This window comes from Typha angustifolia, chromosome 8 (assembly GCF_048772165.1).
Source record: "Typha angustifolia cultivar Huaian chromosome 8, ASM4877216v1, whole genome shotgun sequence".
In the NCBI taxonomy this organism is placed as follows: Eukaryota; Viridiplantae; Streptophyta; class Magnoliopsida; order Poales; family Typhaceae; genus Typha; species Typha angustifolia.
In genome coordinates this window covers 896328-913776 of record NC_133246.1, presented here as the reverse complement: position 1 = coordinate 913776, position 17449 = coordinate 896328, and the positions used below count along the sequence as shown (strand labels likewise).

General features: G+C 39.6%; 2 protein-coding genes across 2 annotated transcripts; both read right to left on the bottom strand.

Annotated features, from left to right (window-relative positions):
• Positions 1 to 1460: 1460 nt before the first annotated feature.
• On the bottom strand, positions 1461 to 16966 carry LOC140764418 (beta-glucosidase 22-like). Its single transcript, XM_073102975.1, has 20 exons — positions 16602 to 16966; positions 10797 to 10957; positions 10653 to 10716; positions 10196 to 10254; positions 9793 to 9868; positions 9626 to 9697; positions 9462 to 9549; positions 9116 to 9371; positions 8823 to 8938; positions 8506 to 8729; positions 8389 to 8417; positions 8194 to 8296; positions 7950 to 8037; positions 7802 to 7884; positions 2709 to 2815; positions 2383 to 2458; positions 2216 to 2287; positions 2053 to 2140; positions 1707 to 1962; positions 1461 to 1511 (listed from the first exon to the last, which is right to left on the bottom strand). The coding sequence occupies exons 1-20, from the start codon at positions 16717 to 16719 to the stop codon at positions 1461 to 1463; spliced, it is 2187 nt and encodes a 728-aa protein (XP_072959076.1). The 5' UTR covers positions 16720 to 16966.
• LOC140764363 (phytochrome A-associated F-box protein) lies at positions 12858 to 14358 on the bottom strand. The gene has a single exon (XM_073102897.1). The coding sequence runs from the start codon at positions 14097 to 14099 to the stop codon at positions 13098 to 13100; it is 1002 nt and encodes a 333-aa protein (XP_072958998.1). The 5' UTR covers positions 14100 to 14358; the 3' UTR covers positions 12858 to 13097.
• Positions 16967 to 17449: the final 483 nt, after the last annotated feature.

Here is a 17449-nt window from a genome sequence, read left to right as displayed (position 1 = left end):
ATAATCAAGCAGAAGGTACCCTTAATCCTAAGGCAAATGTGGTCACAAAACCAGGTTTGTCTCAATTAGCTCGTCGAAATTAGATTATCGATAGTGGTGCAACAAATCATATCACCTCATCATCAAAAATACTGTATAAAGACAAAGGTTGCTCGTTATCACCCGTATTATTACCTAGTGGAGAGAAGGCCAAAACTATTGCTAAAGGATCTATGCCTTTGAATTCTGTCTATAAATTGTATGATGTGTTATCTGTTCCTACATTCAAAGTTGATTTGTTGTCAGTAGGGTGACCGACAAAAGGTTTAAATTGTTCAGTGACATTTTTCCCTTATTGGTGCATTTTGCAGGATCTGGATACGAGGAAGATGATTGGTTTGGGTGAAATGCGTGACGGACTCTATTATCTGGTGGCATTAGGAGCAGGAAAGTCTACCACTAAACAAGCCACGTACTCAAACCAACCAACATGCAATCTCACCATCTCACCTACCGACCTTGGGGACAACCGCTTAGGGCATATATCATCTTCCCGTTTGAATTTTATTGCCCAAAATTTCTTAAATTTTTCTGCTAATTCCAATAAATCTTGCTCTATTTGTCCACTTGCCAAACAAAGTCGTTTACCTTTTAATGTCAGTAATACTTTCTCTATTAAACCATTTGATGTTATTCATTGTGATATTTGGGGTCGCTATCGACATCCTTCCTTTTCTGGTTCTCATTATTTTCTCACCATTGTCGACGATTTTTCACGTTTTACTTGGATATTTTTGATGCAACATAAAGATGAAACACAACTGCTTTTCAGTTATGTTTCTACTCAATTTGAAACTCGCATCAAAACTGTTCAAAGTGATAATGGTGGCAAATTTATCTCTCTTCGTTCTTTTTTTCAAGATAACGGTGTTATTTTTCAACATTCTTGCGTATACACACCTCAACAAAATGGGGTTGTGGAACGCAAACACCATCACATTCTTCAAGTAGCAAGAGCATTAAAATTTCAAACTAATCTTCCTTCCCAATTTTGGGGAGAATGTGCTCTTACTGCTATTCATATCATTAATCGGCTACCTTCCCCAATTTTAGCCGACAAGACACCATTTGAGCTTCTTTACTCAAAACCTCCTACTTTTTCCCATCTACGAGTTTTTTGTTGCTTGGCTTATGCCACAAACATTCATACCTCTCATAAAATTGACTGCCGAGCTACACCTTCCATTTTCATTGGATACCCGATAGGTCAAAAATGTTACAAACTTTTTGATTTATTAACACAAAAAATTTTCACAAGTAGAGATGTCCATTTTAAAGAAGATATTTTTCCTTATTCTCCAAATAATACCTATTCTCTACCCTTTCTTTTGATCCAAACAACAAGCCCATCAAAGGGAGATGATCAAGTCCCATAAACCCATATGACCATTTTTTTTGAACCCAACTCAACCACATTACTATCATTTGAACCTAACCATCTCCATTGAGGGTGAGAAATGATTTTGCACAGCCTGCATCCAACAATTAGAAATGATACATATACATATATATATATATATATATATATATATATATATACCCTTAATGTCAAGACATGAACTTACTAAGTGGGTGCATCACTTGGTGTTATAATAAGACTTATTCCTTCAGTGGAAGATATAGTGACATTGAGTAAGTAGATCGGTAGAGGAAACTTATTGACTTACTTGATACTTTTGCCTGTATAATCTAACGGCTGATGCATGGGCTAACAGGTAATTGTGAACTGCAATATATGGCTCCACCGTGGAATTGCCAACTGTGCAATTGACTCCAAATGGATACGAGTAACGATTGGGTGGAAATGCTCCGCTGTCATAGGCTGCCCCACCAACGGCATTGGGCTCCATAACAGTGGTCCAATGAGATACCCTGTCACCAAACTCCCGGAAACACACGTCTGCATACGCTGTGAAGTCTTCCCTGAATCATCACAGTTAATAACAAAGGATCAGAAAAAGGACGGCTTAATTGAATGATCTAAAAAGACCAAGAAGAACCTTTAAGACATACACAATCCTAAGGCTCAACCATCCTCCATATTCATCTTCAAGTACTTGAGGAAGATCTAAATGATAGAGCGTAATATGTACTTGAATTCCTACCAAAGTAAATTACGTTTAATTTCATCTGTATATATATATATATCTTGGGTAAATATTGGAAATAGACTAACCATGCTTTACTAGCTCATTGATGAGGTTGTTGTAATATGCCAGCCCTTTCGGATTGACAGCTCCTCTCCCATCTAAGATATATGACAAATTTTTGTCATGAGAAAATGAATTAGCTTTTCTTTACAATTAATGATAATTAGTGTGAGCTTGCTAAATATATATGTACTTGGAATGAGCCTTGACCAAGAGATGGAAAATCTATATGCTTCCAGGTTTGTATCACTCATCAGCTTGACATCTTCCTGAAAGATCCCAAAAACAGAGTAAAGCTGCATATATATCATGACGATATGTCAATATGACACAAGTTTTCTTTTGCCTTGTGTCATCGAGCATAGTAGTTGATATCATCTTATAAGAAAATAAAAGTTGTTGGACATATCTTTCCAAAAAGACAAAACAAAAGAGTAGTTAGGAAGTACTATCCATGCGGGTCACCAATGACGAAAGCAGAGAGAAAAAAGGTGAATTGGAAAGGGGAAAAAAAAAAACCTTATACTTGTGGTACCCATCCGACGCCACGTCGCCTTTGCTTATTTCCGGCATCCTCCCTGGCAAACCCCACACAGCCAGCCACTTGAAATATGAAAGCTTTGAAGCTAAATTATTGAAGAGAATTATACATAGAACAAAAAAAGAAGATTATGATAGCACTGGATTCGCATGACAATGGCCTACTTAGATGTTGGCCAATCCAAAATTCCAAATCAACTTAAAAGGCTTTCTTGTGATTAAAGGCTGCGATGACTGCAGGAAAGAAGACGTGAGTGATAGAAGCAGAGATTTGCCTTGGCCAAATGGAATGTTCACAGCAGGATTTGCCCTAGCCAAATGGATAACGCATATATAATAAGGTGGATTCAGAGCATGCAGAAAAGAGCGAAATTGATGCAAGCGTTCGAACGGCCCTATTGCGTTTGAACGCGAATTTGAATCCGAGAGTGAAATTGATGCAAGCGTTTGAATGGGGCCTTGGCATTTGAACATCAGTCTGCATTTGCATTGGGCGCATTCAAACGCGCCTCGCAGGCATTTTAGGGTTTAGTGTGGGCATTTTGGGTTTGAGAGAAAAATTTATAGGGGAGAGCCATCATTGTTTAAAGTGATATTAAAGTTGTAAACTCTTTGTATTTGAAGATTTGCAAAGTGAATTGAAGATTGTTCCGCTCGTGAACGTAGACATATCGCTGAACTACGTAAATCTTGACTCTCCCTCTTTTCTCTTTGTGGTTTGCATCTATTTGGTATTAGAAGTTCTCTATAACTAGCATCTTGGATTTGGAGTTCTCATATTAATATTGATAGTAGTTTTACTAATATTTAGTTTTCCCCAAATTATTACTATTCCATTTGGATTTGTTTAAGGGTAAAGGGTCTTGCTTCCGCTTCCCCTCACCTATTTAATTATTTGCATAACAAATTGGTATTAGAGCTTCAAGGTTTCAAACCTAGACTTTGAATTTGGGGATAGTATTGATTTGCAAATATGTCGGAGTCATCCAAATTGATGAAACTTATTTTAAATGCAAAATTTGAAGTAGAAAAATTTGATGGCACCAATAATTTTGGAATGTGGCATTGTGAAGTGATGAATATCTTGTTCCAACAAGAATTAGACATCACCTTAGAGGAGAAGTCCGAAGATATTCAATTTTGTCTAACAAAGGATCAAAAGTACTTTGTGATGAATGATACATCGGCGAAGAGCTTGTGGAAGAAATTGAATGACAAGTTTATGACTAAGAGCATTGAGAATATGCTCTATTTGAAAAAGATTTTTCGATTTCTATACAAAATTGGAACGCCTGTGGCCGAGCATTTGAATGCCTTCAACAAGTTATTTGCATATTTGTAAAATATGAATGTAGAAATTTTGGATAAAGACAAAGCCTTGGTGTTATTGAATTCGTTGCCCGATATATATGATCATTGACTACTACCTTACTATATAAAAAAGAATCTATTTGTTATAATTATATTGCAAATGCATTGATCAATAATGAATATCACAATATGGATAAGCAGGTTCATACGGACTCTCCATCTGAAGCTTTAACGGTGGGTGATAGATCAAAAACTGAAAAGTTTTGCAAGCGGGGTGGATCATCTAGTAGAGACATTCCTGCTTGAGATGAATGTTCATATTGTCGCAACAAAGGGCATTGAAAAAAGAATTGCCTGACTTTGAATGGCAAGGGCCAATAGAAAGGAAAGGCAAATGTGGCTGATCTTGAAGATGAGTTTGATAATTTGGATTTCGATATTGCACTTAGCAGTTCATCTGTACTGTGTCATACAAATGAGTGAATTTTAGATTCGGGTTGCACTTATCATATGTGTTCTCATCGAGATTGATTTTGCACTTTTAAATAACCGAGCAATGGCATGATTTTTATGGGTAATGATAATACCTGTAAAATTGAAGAAATTGGCACAGTTCATTTGCAGTTGCATGATGGATCATTGAGAGAGTTGACGGGGTACGATATGTCCTTCATTTGAAGAAGAATCTCATCTCATTGAGCACATTAGAATCCAAAAGCTTCAAATCACAATGAAAAATGGAATTATGAAAATTGCATTGGGAATTCGGGTTGTGATGAAAGGCCTTCGGAAAATGAATTTATATTTTTTGCAGGGCAAGACTGTGATAGGCAAACAGATCATGAATCAAAAAGCTCAAAATTAAGAAATGAGATCTCTAAAAGAGTTGTAACTTTTGGAGAGTCTTCTATTTTGAATCAAAAGCATTTGTAGAATGGCATAAGTATAGACTTTTCGTAGCAGATGGAGAATGAAATCATTGGTGCTCCGCCAAAGTCTATCAAAGCAAAAAATTTGGATGTAGAAGACTTAAGTTTGCATAAGGTGGAGATCTCAACTCAGAAAATTTTATAGAAAGGAAAATCAATTGTAGTTAGTAGACCGAGAAGAAAGACCCAAGAGTTTGCACGGTGTATAAACAAAATGGCATATGCACTTTTGGTTGTTCATGATGACAGTGCAGTTGTGACTAGGGTCAAGGTCCAACATTGCTTAAGCTTGACCAATTGTTTACATATTTGACTAATTGGGATTGGCATGATGCACTTACTCGCTTTGCATTGGTGGAGACAGTTGTTTGGCATCTTTGAAGTCTCATCATAGTTGGTTGCATTTGGGTTTTAGAGTGGTGCACGCATTTTGCAATTGTGAAGATCATTTGGAGTTTTTTCTTTTGGAATTGTTTGCAGAAATTTTTTTAATTTGGGTCAAAAGACGCAAATTTGCAAGCAGTGCAATTTTAGGATTTACAGTCACTTTGCAGTGGTGGAGAGTGATTTGGTGAAGTTGTGAATTTTTCGCCAAGGTGGATAAATGTTGAAGTTTGGCTTAAATTTAGAGTTTAGCATTTTGTAGGCTTGCTGTACCAGTGTGTTCGAGTGGGCCCTTGGAATGTTCGAACGCAGTTTTTAGATGGAGGCTATTGATGCAGACGTTCGAAAGGCCCAGCCGTGTTCAAACGCGAATCTAAACCCGAGAGTGTACTTGATGCAGACGTTCGAACGAGGCCTTAGCGTTCGAATGCTAGTCTGCATTTGCATTAGGCGCGTTCAAACGCGTCTCGCGGGCATTTGAATGCCCCACGGAAATCCCCAATTTGAACCAGCTCTATAAATAAAAATATTGGGTTTTAGGGCTTGGAGTAGGCATTTTGCAAGAGAGAAAAACTTGTATGGGAGAACCACCATTGTTTAGAATAAGATTAGTGTTGTAAACTCTATGTATTTCAAGATTTGTATAGTGGATTGAAGATGCTCCGCCCATAGAAATAGACATATCGCTGAACCATATAAATCTTGACTCTCTCTATTTTCTCTTTGTGGTTTGCATCTATTTGATGTTCTTATTCGTGATTAGCTTAGGTACTAGAAATTCTCTACAACTAGCATCTTGGATTTGAAGTTCTCATATTGATATTGATATTAGCTTTGCTAATATTTGATTTGCCCCAAATTATTACTATTCCATTTGAATTTGTTTGAGAGCGAAGGGTTTTGTTTTGTGCTTTCCTCACCCATTTGGTTATTTGCACAACAAAATTGATGTGATGGAGACGAGGGGAAGACAAGAACTAAGATGGCAACAGCGATAGCAACAATTTTTGAGTTGGGAGGGCCTTGAAATTGTAGCCAATAATCTACTGTTGTGAGCTGATTGAGGGATCCCAGTGTTCGACAGTAAGGCTGGTGATGGATGCTGGACTCAACGTAGCTTAGAGATCAATGCCACTGAGCTAGCCACAGAGTCTGGGCCCGACAACTAGGTCTGGTGGCCAAAGCTAATTATGCCTTCCTTCACCCAGACAATCAAGAGGGCTTGGAGGGGTGGCGGACCCTTTGGCGCCTGCCGATGGCCACCGAGGGTGAGGCTGTTCGCTTGGAAACTACTTTGGGGCAGGCTTTCGAAGAGAGCCCACGTACATGCCATTCGGGTTGGGCCGGGCGACAACTGCTGCTTGTGTGGTATCTATAGAGAAACCATCAGGCAATGGAGTGATGACCGGACGGAGCACGTGGCATGCATGGCTCTTATGGCGACCACCCTGTGGATTCTGTGGAAGCACCGCAGTCTATACACCTGGTGAGAGCACCAAGGCGGTGCTTGAGCAATGATTAGGGAGGGACACGGATGGGTCTCTACTAGCGGCGCGGCCTAGGAGCCGACAGCCGAAGAATCGGCACTGCGGGCTGAAGGGAACGCTTTAAATCTTGGGCTGCTGGTTGCGGCAGGATACAACAGGGTAGAGGTCGAGACTCAGTCCCTGGAGTTAGTTCGAATTCTGAGGAAGAAAGGAATCCTCTATAAGAAAATTCTTCCTGGCTACTTCCTAATGCAGGAGGCTTAACTCTTCGTTGGCCATTATTTGCTTAACCTCTGTTCTCTGCAGCTCAATTTCTTCAATACTGAGCACAATCATCGGAATGATATTTCTTCATTGTATTCATATTTTGTTAGAGAGATATGTCTGCGGTTTAATCTGTTTATTATGTGACTCCACCTCTGCAGTAATTAAGAGGTTGGTTTGGTTTCTTTGCTTTACTTTACGAAGGATGCATCACTTAGATGTCTTATTGCGACTTTACACCGTCCATGAATGAGATTTGCTGCGTATGTTACTAATCATCTAATGCCCGTAAGGCCCAAATATGGCGAGACTTTATGTGCTACTACGTATCAATTTTTCATCATCTCGAGATTCTTGGCTCAGAACTCACTCTCTTATAGAAAGGAACAGTTGGGCCACTCTATGGTGACATCTTGATCTTATACAAACAAAGAAGCTGTAGTTATTGTGATATTCCAAGAGCGTACGTGAGGATGTAGAGTCACCTATAAAGTATCACAAATATTATATGCCGTCCTGCTTCATTAATCAAATAAGGATATCCCGCTGCAAACTCATTGCTGATCATGGGAGACTGCGGGTGAAAAACTCCTGTTTATGTTCATCCCCTTTTTGCTCAAAAAGTTGGAGTACCAAAGAGCTGAACGCTTTGGCACTCGTTTGCGATCGTCGTCATTAAAATCAACAAAATAGAGACCATAACGTTGTTTATACCCCGCCAAAAATTCAAAAACATCCATGAATGCCCAAACAAAGTATCCTTTCAGATTTACTCCATTCCTGCAATCAAAGGAACAAACAAAAGGCGATTAAATCATTTGAATCAATGGCATTGAGTCGGTCACAAGAATGACTGCAGGGCGATTCTCATGAAACCGCTCAAGTTATCGATCCTTTCTTCATCATTGAGGGTATCATTGTACTGTGCAAGACCTGCTGATGCAAATGGAAATAAATAAAGAAGAAAAGGGAAGAGTAGTAGCGAGATCATTAACCTTGCACTTCAAAATTAATTAAGCTAGGTGATATATGACTGCAATACTCCAGGAAATGAATTCTACTGGTTTGTGAAGCTGTGTGTGGACTTGCCATTTTCTTGGACATAAACAGGAGGATTTCCGTAGACGTCTTTGAAATACTCCAGCATATGCTGCAATCCAGCAGGATCAGATCCCAGGTCTACTGGGACAAACTAGAATCAACCACCAACAGTTAGCTAACTATACGACATAATACTCATAAGAAGAAAACGAAGCAGGTGGATTCATAGCATTCCATCTTTACCTGGCCTGCCGGCGGCGAGTCCCTTGTAACTGCACCACAGCATCAGACAGTGATCACAGTTAAGATTGGTTGGCCTTATTTTATATCACCACTGAAGACAAGACTGAAAAGAAGTACCTCTGAATGTAATAGCAAGTATGTCTGCATTGTAGTCTCTCAGGCCTGCCTTTTGGCCATTGGAGTTGTCACTCACGTACACAGAAGTGTAGTGGTTTATACCAATAAAATCAAATGCACCCTTTACTAGCTCAGATTGACCTTTGGTGAAGGATGGAATTCGCGAGGCTGCGATCTTCTTCATGACTTCTGGATAGTCCCCGAAAACTACTGGGTGTATGATCCTGAAGTTGGCTCGTCAGTTGTCGAACTATAGTAATTAATTTGGTCTACTAGTTAAAGCCTCCAAATCATTGTAATATTGAACTGAAACTTACCAACCAATCATGAAGTCCAATGCTCTTTTGGTTGCTTTGATGTCTGCAGTCGAGTTTGAAAATGGATAAGACCAGAAGGAGTACACATTTATGCCTACACCTCCATTTTGCACAGCCTGCATCCAACAATTAGAAATGATACATATATATATATATATATATATACCCTTAATGTCAAGACATGAACTTACTAAGTGACTGCATCACTTGGTGTTATGATAAGACTTATCCCTTCAGTGGAAGATATAGTGACATTGAGTAAGTAGATCGGTAGAGGAAACTTATTGACTTACTTGATACTTTTGCCTGTATAATCTAACGGCTGATGCATGGGCTAACAGGTAATTGTGAACTGCAATATATGGCTCCACCGTGGAATTGCCAACTGTGCAATTGACTCCAAATGGATACGAGTAACGATTGGGTGGAAATCCTCCGCTGTCATAGGCTGCCACCCCAATGACATTGGGCTCCACAACAGTGGTCCAATGAGATACCCTGTCACCAAACTCCCGGAAACACACGTCTGCATACGCTGTGAAGTCTCCCCTGAATCATCACAGTTAATAACAAAGGATCAGAAAAAGGATGACTTAATTAAATAATCTAAAAAGACCAAGAAGAACCTTTAAGACTTACACAATCCTAGGGCTCAACCATCCTCCATATTCATCTTCAAGTACTTGAGGAAGATCTAAATGATAGAGCGTAATATGTACTTGAATTCCTACCAAAGAAAATTACGTTTAATTTCATCTGTATATATATATATATCTTGGGTAAAATATTGGAAATAGACTAACCATGCTTTACTAGCTCATTGATGAGGTTGTTGTAATATGCCAGCCCTTTCGGATTGACAGCTCCTCTCCCATCTAAGAAATATGACAAATTTTAATCGTGAGAAGATGAATTAGCTTTTCTTTACAATTAATGATAATTAGTGTGAGCTTGCTAAATATATATGTACTTGGAATGAGCCTTGACCAAGAGATGGAAAATCTATATGCTTCCAGGTTTGTATCACTCATCAGCTTGACATCTTCCTGAAAGATCGCAAGGTAAGAGAGTAAAGTTGCATATATATATATGTGTGTGTGTGTGTGTGTGTGTGTTTGTGTGTGTGTGTGTGTGTGTGTGTGTGTGTCTCTCTCTCTCTCTCTCTCTCTCTCTCTCTCTCTCTCTCTCTCTCTCTCTCTCTCTCTGAATATCCAAACAAATTAGCTGTTGAGAGAAAAGTATATATAACGACATATAGTTTTTCTCGTCTCGTATCATCGAGCAACGTAGTTGGAACTTTGGAAGTATTAACCCATGCGCGTCACCAGTGACGAAAGCAGAGGACAAGAAGGTGAAAAGGGAAAAAAGAAAACCTTATATTTGTGATACCCATCCGACGCCACGTCGCCGTTGCTCTTGTCCGGCATCCTCCCTGACAAACACAACGCAGCCACTCGAAATATGAGCGCTTTGAAGCTCAATTATGTTTTACCTTATCTTTGTCGTATATATACGTATTGAATAGAATTATACATAGAACAAAAGGAAAAGAAAAAGTTATGATAGCAGTGGATTCGCATGATAATAGCCTACTATAGATGTTGGCCAATCCAAACCAACATAAAAAAGGCTTATTTGTGATTGAAGGCTGCGATAACTGCAGGAAAGAAGATGTGGATGAAAGAAGCAGGGAGGAGGAGGATAGTCTGCAATGTTGACAGCAGGATTTGCACTGCGGTGGAGTAGCTTTTGATTGGCCCTGGCCAAATGGATAACATATATATGATAAGGTGGATTCAGAGCATGCAGAAAAGAAATGCAAATAATGACCTGCATGAATAAAAGTATCCCAAATACATGGACTCCTCCCATCCTCAGCTACAGCTCCCTCTATCTGCAAATTTATTAAATATTTCTTGACCCCACGTAACGAGGCTTAATATATAGCTAATCCAAATTATTAAATTAAATTACCTGATAAGCCGAGGTCCCAGCTCCAAATACGAAGTCCTCTGCAGGGAAGTCATCCCTTGTCAAGTCCAAAGCAGCAGCAGCTTGGCTAAGCATTACTAATAACACCAACAAGCACGACTCCAAAGCAGCAGCAGCTTGGCTAAGCATTACTAAAAATACTTCTACGGAAATGAGGGAAGTGCAGGTATATTAGATAGTTGGATTGCGACAACGGTAGCAACAGCCTTTGAATTGGAAGACCGTCGAAATAAATCGTAGTATATATCTATGGCGTTAGATGGAAAGGTAATGCAACTCTGTGAATTAACACAAAAGCATGCAGACAAAAGTACTATTTCAACACAAAGACGAAAGAGAAAAGAAAGGAGGCATTTGAGTAAAATATAATAAAAAGAACGTATTCTGTTTTAAAAACTCACTCTAACTATTATTAAAATCTAAGCGTTTTATATATATATATATAGCTTAAAAGAATGGTCATGCACTTGATTATTACTGTTGGATAGTGACTGGTTGGTCATAGATGTACATGCCAAGACATGACATTTTAACTAGTCAGACAGGATCGAGTACCAAACACTATAGCAAATACTATCTGATAAGGGGGAAATTGATGCTCTCGCTGTCAATTAGAATAGATGGTGCGAGCTGTATATCACTGTAAAAGGTATCTACATGATGGAAAGTTAATAAGTAGACACAGAAACATTGTGATTTCTACCCCAAAATTCATCCTCACTCCAAGACAGTCTCACTAAGGCGTGAGAAGTGAAAATACATGTCAACGAGCAAGTGGAGAATCATGTTTCAAGCACTCGATGAACATATCTAAAATTCTAAATTCAGTAAGTAAACAAAATACATGCGAGAATGCTGATACAGATACGTTATGCCTACTCATTGCTTGATTCATCATACTCATTGCACAGCACACAAATTTTCACAAAAGAAAAACTCATTTAAAAATAGTCCACTCTGAGATCATCATCTTTATTCAACAAAAAACTAGCTTTCAGAACTTCAGTTTAAACCTTGATTAGGGCGACATGACCAGCATAAGTATTATAACCTCTAATCAAGGAGTGACTAAGCAATAATTTTCCCATTGAGGTAGTCAGTTAAACACGGAAAATATGTCAAAACTATCAAAAGAAGTTTATGAGGTACCTCAAAAGTTCAGATCTTTCATAGTAAGTAGAAGACAACAAGCTAGAGGAATGGAAATGATAAAAAGCAAGATCAGCACAGGATTGCATTTTACAAGTATACTTACTGTCTGTATCCGACAATTATGTGAAATTTCCTGACACTGAAGAAACATACAATGAAGTGCATGTGTTCCACAGTAGTAAGAATCATTTGAGCTGGAATCATAAATGAGTATAAGAACTTGGCTCTCGTTTATTTGCAAGTTCTGATCCTAGATAAACTCTCTAAAGTACTGTCAAATGGAATAAATTACACTCTTTAAATCATCATATGTTAATTTAACATATGACATATAATTAAGAGAGAAGACAGATGCTGACCTAATGAATGCTATTATCATGAAATGCTTCTCTTACAACACAATAAGACCACCTTTTAATAGCATAAAGGATACCGACTTTGCCGATAACAGCAAAACAAAAATTCTTCAAGTATTCATGCAGTTTAGGTTGCCACCCTTCAATATATGTAAGAAATAAGCTGTTCCAACATCCACAACCATGAACCAGCAGATTATGTAGCCAAGACAAGATCGATCCTGATATTATCTTTATAATACTGTGTGATGCTACTTCTGAACTGGAGCAAATACAGAGCCATTCTAACAATAGCTAAAACTAAAATATCCAATCACATCAAGCTTAAATGTTTCCTGCAATCAGTACATCCACGTTGTGATTCATAATTCATGGGAAACCAGACAGCCATGTACAGGAACTGTGCTGCATCATTAAACTAGGCTTTGAGTTCTATGTAGAGACCACGTAAGCCATTGCCTAAATTTCCCCATACAGCAGCGTAAAAAAGACTACTAATACCAGTCAGTTTCAAAATAATAATAGCATGCATTGCTAAGATTAGAAAGATGATATTCTCCATTAAAGAGGATATTATTATCCATTACACATCAACCTGAACTTGCAAAAATCATTGGAATCCACAAGTTACCTGCTTCCTATGCGAGTTCAAAACAACAATCAGCCAAATGGAAATAACATCAGCTCTAGCAGCACATAATTCTAGTTGATCAGTAACAATTAATTTGATATCCAGTTCATCGTGCTAAGGAAAACATGCGATAATGGAACAACTTCAGGCATACATGGGCCTCTCGGTCCACGCCCCCGAAACATGCCCATTCTCACAAACATATGCCCGGACTACCGGCTCCCCATCGTCATGGAACCCAAAGAAGCTCCTCAAACAAAATGAAGAATTGAGATCCCATGTCTCCCTACACGCGCAGAATGCACAATCCAACCCAATCGTTCCTCTATTCGAGTCGCTTATCGTCCGCCACACCCTCGACCGCTTGAAATTCTTGAACACACCCCTAAACAACATATACTTTCGTTTCTCCTCGGCATGAACGCACCCAGGCCAGTTACAAATATACAAGCAGTCTCCTCTGAATCGGCTGGCGAGCAGCTTATTCCCCTGCTCACGGCTAAGATTCCAAGACCCAGATGCCAAATGAGCGTCGACGGGCCCGACGGACTGCTTTTTCCTTTTCTTGCAAGATCCTCGTCCAAGCCTAAAGCGGGCACCGCCGGGATCCATGGTTGGAGCAGAAAAGTTGTGATTTTGAGCTTCGGAGTGGTCATAAACCGTGTCAAAGTAGAGGTCATCGAACAGAGACCAGCAAGATCCGGAGGAAACGGAAAGTTGGTCTTGCGAACTAGTGGAAATGAGAGATGGGTCGGAAGAAATGGACGAGACAGGAGGTGCGCTTGGGGAATCGGCGGACGACGAAGGGTCCAGGGAGTGATCGGGGCCGATCTCGCGCTCGAGGCCGAAGTCGGAGTTCTCGAGGAGGACGCCAGCGTGGAGGAGGCCGGGGCAGCAGACAGAGAGCTTGTGGAGAGAAGCCCAGACATCCCCTTCAGCTCCGGCTCCGGGAGGGAGGAGATCGGAAGGGAGGGATCGACAGCAGAGAGAGGGGAAGCAGATGGTGCGGATGAGGAAGGAGAGGCGGAGAGAGACGCAGGAAAGGCGAGCCCAATCACGGGGGTCGGCCTCGAGCTTGCCCAAGATGTTGAGGACGATGTCGTCGGAGAGGAGGGAGATGGGAGAATGGCTTAAGATTTTGCTCATGGTAAAAAAATTAAATAAAAGAAAAGGACTCTCTTTCTAATTTAGAGCAAGGGAGAAGAGGGGAGAGAGAAAGGAATAGTATGCTTTTATTCTCTTTCTAATTATTTTTCCTCTGTTTTGGTGGGAGGGGATTAGGAAAGACTTGTGGAGAGGAAATGGTCCAGCCGACAAAGGAGATGGGGGCGGCGGGCCTTTGAAATAATAATGTAGGAAGGGATGGTTCACAAGTCACGAAGAGGCGTGTCGCAGGGAAAATGCATGCATAGTTGCAACCCTGGAAAAGATAATGCCCCGCCCCCCGCCCCCGCCTTATCAATTAGCCCAACCCTCCCAGCCCCGGCCCGAGCCCACCTGGTCTAGGCCGACCTTAATATAATGCCCTGCCCTGCCCTGCCCCACCATACAGCGAAACATTGAACAATACGAAATTCAGATGTGCTGAAACATTCGCTTGAGTGACATATTCTTTCTCTTTCCCCCGACATCTTATTATCATCCGAGAATGACTCCCCATCACCGCCGACTAGCTATCCTCCTAGTCTCGTAGCTTTGGTTCCTTCTCTCCCTCTCCTCATCCAACCTTGCAGCATCTACTTTCAACGGTCGCCGTCATCATCGGATTTGGAGGTTAGAGGAGTGGAGAAGGATTCGTATTTGGATGCTTATTCTCCTCGTCCATAGTTATAGTCTTATAGACTTGTAATAGCTCTTCCACTGTTGTCTACCCATTTAGAGAAATTGAAAAATATGAACCCAGTAAAGCCCAACCTACCTGTTAAATCCGGTTCGATCAGGCCCAAGCTCGCTCTTTTATAAGCTGGTAGGTGATATTAGGCTAGCTTATCTTAGCCCTACCCAAATCCAACCCTGCTTGTCCAATGATCACCTCCACCCACTCTAGCCTGAGTCGAGCTTTATTGAGCCGTTGTTCCCTACTCAACCTCAAGTAAAATATTCAACTTCGAGCCAGGTCATTTTGGTTCAACTCTTATCTTTAATTGAGCCAACCAGTCTGTGAGATACTCGTTGTGCAAAGTGAAGTATATTTCAATCTAAACTAATTTAAAATTGCACTAAATCAAAGAGATAGACATGAAGATACCTATATTTATATCTTAAGCTTTAGTAACCGGATCTGAGCATCCCTATCTGTAATCAAGCTCAATTTAAATTTAATTTAGAGCCTAAATAGGGCTGCTCATCTGGCTCAAAGCCTGTCCAAGCCCAACCTGATGCCACTTTGGTCGGCATTGGGCTTAGCTCTCTTGTCTCGCCTGACCGAAAGGCAAAAACCTGAGGGCTTGGCTCGTTACCCAAACTAGCAGGCTGACTCAAAAGCTTCTATCAATTTTTTTTTTTTCTATCATAATTCCTTTCCAAGGCAGGCTCGTAACATTTTTTATAATATTTTCTTTTAAGCTTTAGAAGAGCATTTAGAAGTGCATTATTAAGTATCGGGAGACTTGCGGAGCAGGACCTGGCCCGACCTGCAAATCTACAACTTCTCGACGGACACAACTCAGATTTGGGCCCGTACCAAAGCCGACACCTCTAGGGTAACTAATAGATCAAATCCACTTTATTATTTTGACAGCCCTATTTAAGAAGAAACTGCCATAAAGCTTATTTTCTCCTAAACCTTAAGCTATAGACATTACTATTATAATTTTTTATTTCTAGAAGAAAAAAAGCTAATATTAGTATAAGATTGGAGACAAAATATCGAATTAGTATACTAAAAAATATAAAATGTTGTTTAGTTACTACGTCAGAATAAAAAAAACTTATTTTATAATAAATTTAATTTTATTTCATAAGTAAATGGGGGTTTATTTATTTATTTATTTATTTCCTCCTATCTGTGTCTTCCATAACAACCTGACTCTAATTTCGTAAATAGAATAGGCTTCGGTTCTCCTGTCGAGAGAGGCGAGGTGGCGCCCGGCCAGGCCCAAGTAAAGATGTTGATCCGAGTATAGAAGAAATGTAATATCTATTTGGTGAGCATAAGAAGACGTTAAGGAATGAGTAAATAAATATTCTCCGGGGAGATGCTTCTCACAGTGGCTCCTGTGTTCTCTTTCTTACTCACAGATCTACAAAAGCATGCAAAGTATTATTATCTTATAGCGTATTTCATGCATCGATAAATGTGCAAAGAATAATTAGAATAATACTGTAGAAGTTCAAATTATAATAGATAGCATTGATCACTTAGGATAAAATTAATGAAAAAAAAAATTAAATAACGAACAAAGGGAGTGCAAAATTATCATGGAAACAGTAATGCAGCGTGTGAAACACAATCGTATAAATTCTTTAAAAAGAACACACACAATTGTATATTAATTCGTACTGTACTCGCGGCAGCTTCTTGCCATCTTGCATCGTACAAAGATTCACAAATCTTAAAAATTAAAAAAAAAAAGATTCACAGATCACAAGTGCATTTGCCAAAGAACTCAGATGGGAATTTCAAAGAAAACAGAGAAGATCTTTCACCTGTCTTGCACGGATGTTGATCGCCTCGGGGATCGTTGACATGGAGGGTTTGACTAGATTCAAAGAAGAATACCAGTGCTAAATCAACAAGAAATAGGAAATATCGAAGTAGTAGCATCAAAATCACAAGAGAAAGAATTCAAGAAAGCTACCATTACCGAAACCTAGTAATCAAAAGTACGCGATATGACGAGCAAAAACATGCGAAAGAAAAACGAGGAACGATCGAGTCATTGTACGCACAAACCTCGTGAGATTCGAAGGAAAAGATCGAGAGATAGGTTACTCTCCCAGTGGATTGTAGTGGTGATCGGGTTTCGAAGTCTTAAGCGAGAGAGGTTCAGAGAAGATCGTCGCCGCACCTCTATGAAGGAAAGAGCTAAGGAGGGCTTTCTCGGACTACTCGAAGGCCAGATCTACGGAGGCATTTTATAGAAAGAGACGCATTGCGCTGAGATTCGCATTTGGTATCTGAACGGCTGGCTTTAAATTCGTACATATAAAATAAATAAAACTAATATGGTTATACCTCTCTTTTGTTTTGTGCTAAAGGATCTGTGTAGTGTAACAAAAGTATTTGCTAGGATAATCCTCCTCCTCTAATCAGGCTTAGACTTAGAGTTGGGGCTGACTTAGCTTGAGCTCGATTTGAGCTGCACCTAAATATCAAATTAGATTTGAAATTAATTTCAAGCCAAGTCTATACTAAAACTAATTCGCTCGGACTCAGTTCATTTATGCTTACACTCCTGATTATCCATGACATTGGAAGCATATACTTTTAAATATATTTACCTTTTATATATCTTAAATATTATTATTTTCTTCTATCATTATTAGAAAATAAA

Coding starts and splice junctions, on each gene's coding strand:
- LOC140764363 (XM_073102897.1), bottom strand. CDS start 14,099: ATGAGCAAAATCTTAAGCCATTCTCCCATCTCCCTCCTCTCCGACGAC.
- LOC140764418 (XM_073102975.1), bottom strand. CDS start 16,719: ATGCTACTACTTCGATATTTCCTATTTCTTGTTGATTTAGCACTGGTA. Junction 8,418..8,505: donor ACTTGCTATTACATTCAGAG/GTACTTCTTTTC, acceptor GCTGTGGTGCAG/TTACAAGGGACTCGCCGCCG. Junction 8,297..8,388: donor ACTCGCCGCCGGCAGGCCAG/GTAAAGATGGAA, acceptor GGTTGATTCTAG/TTTGTCCCAGTAGACCTGGG.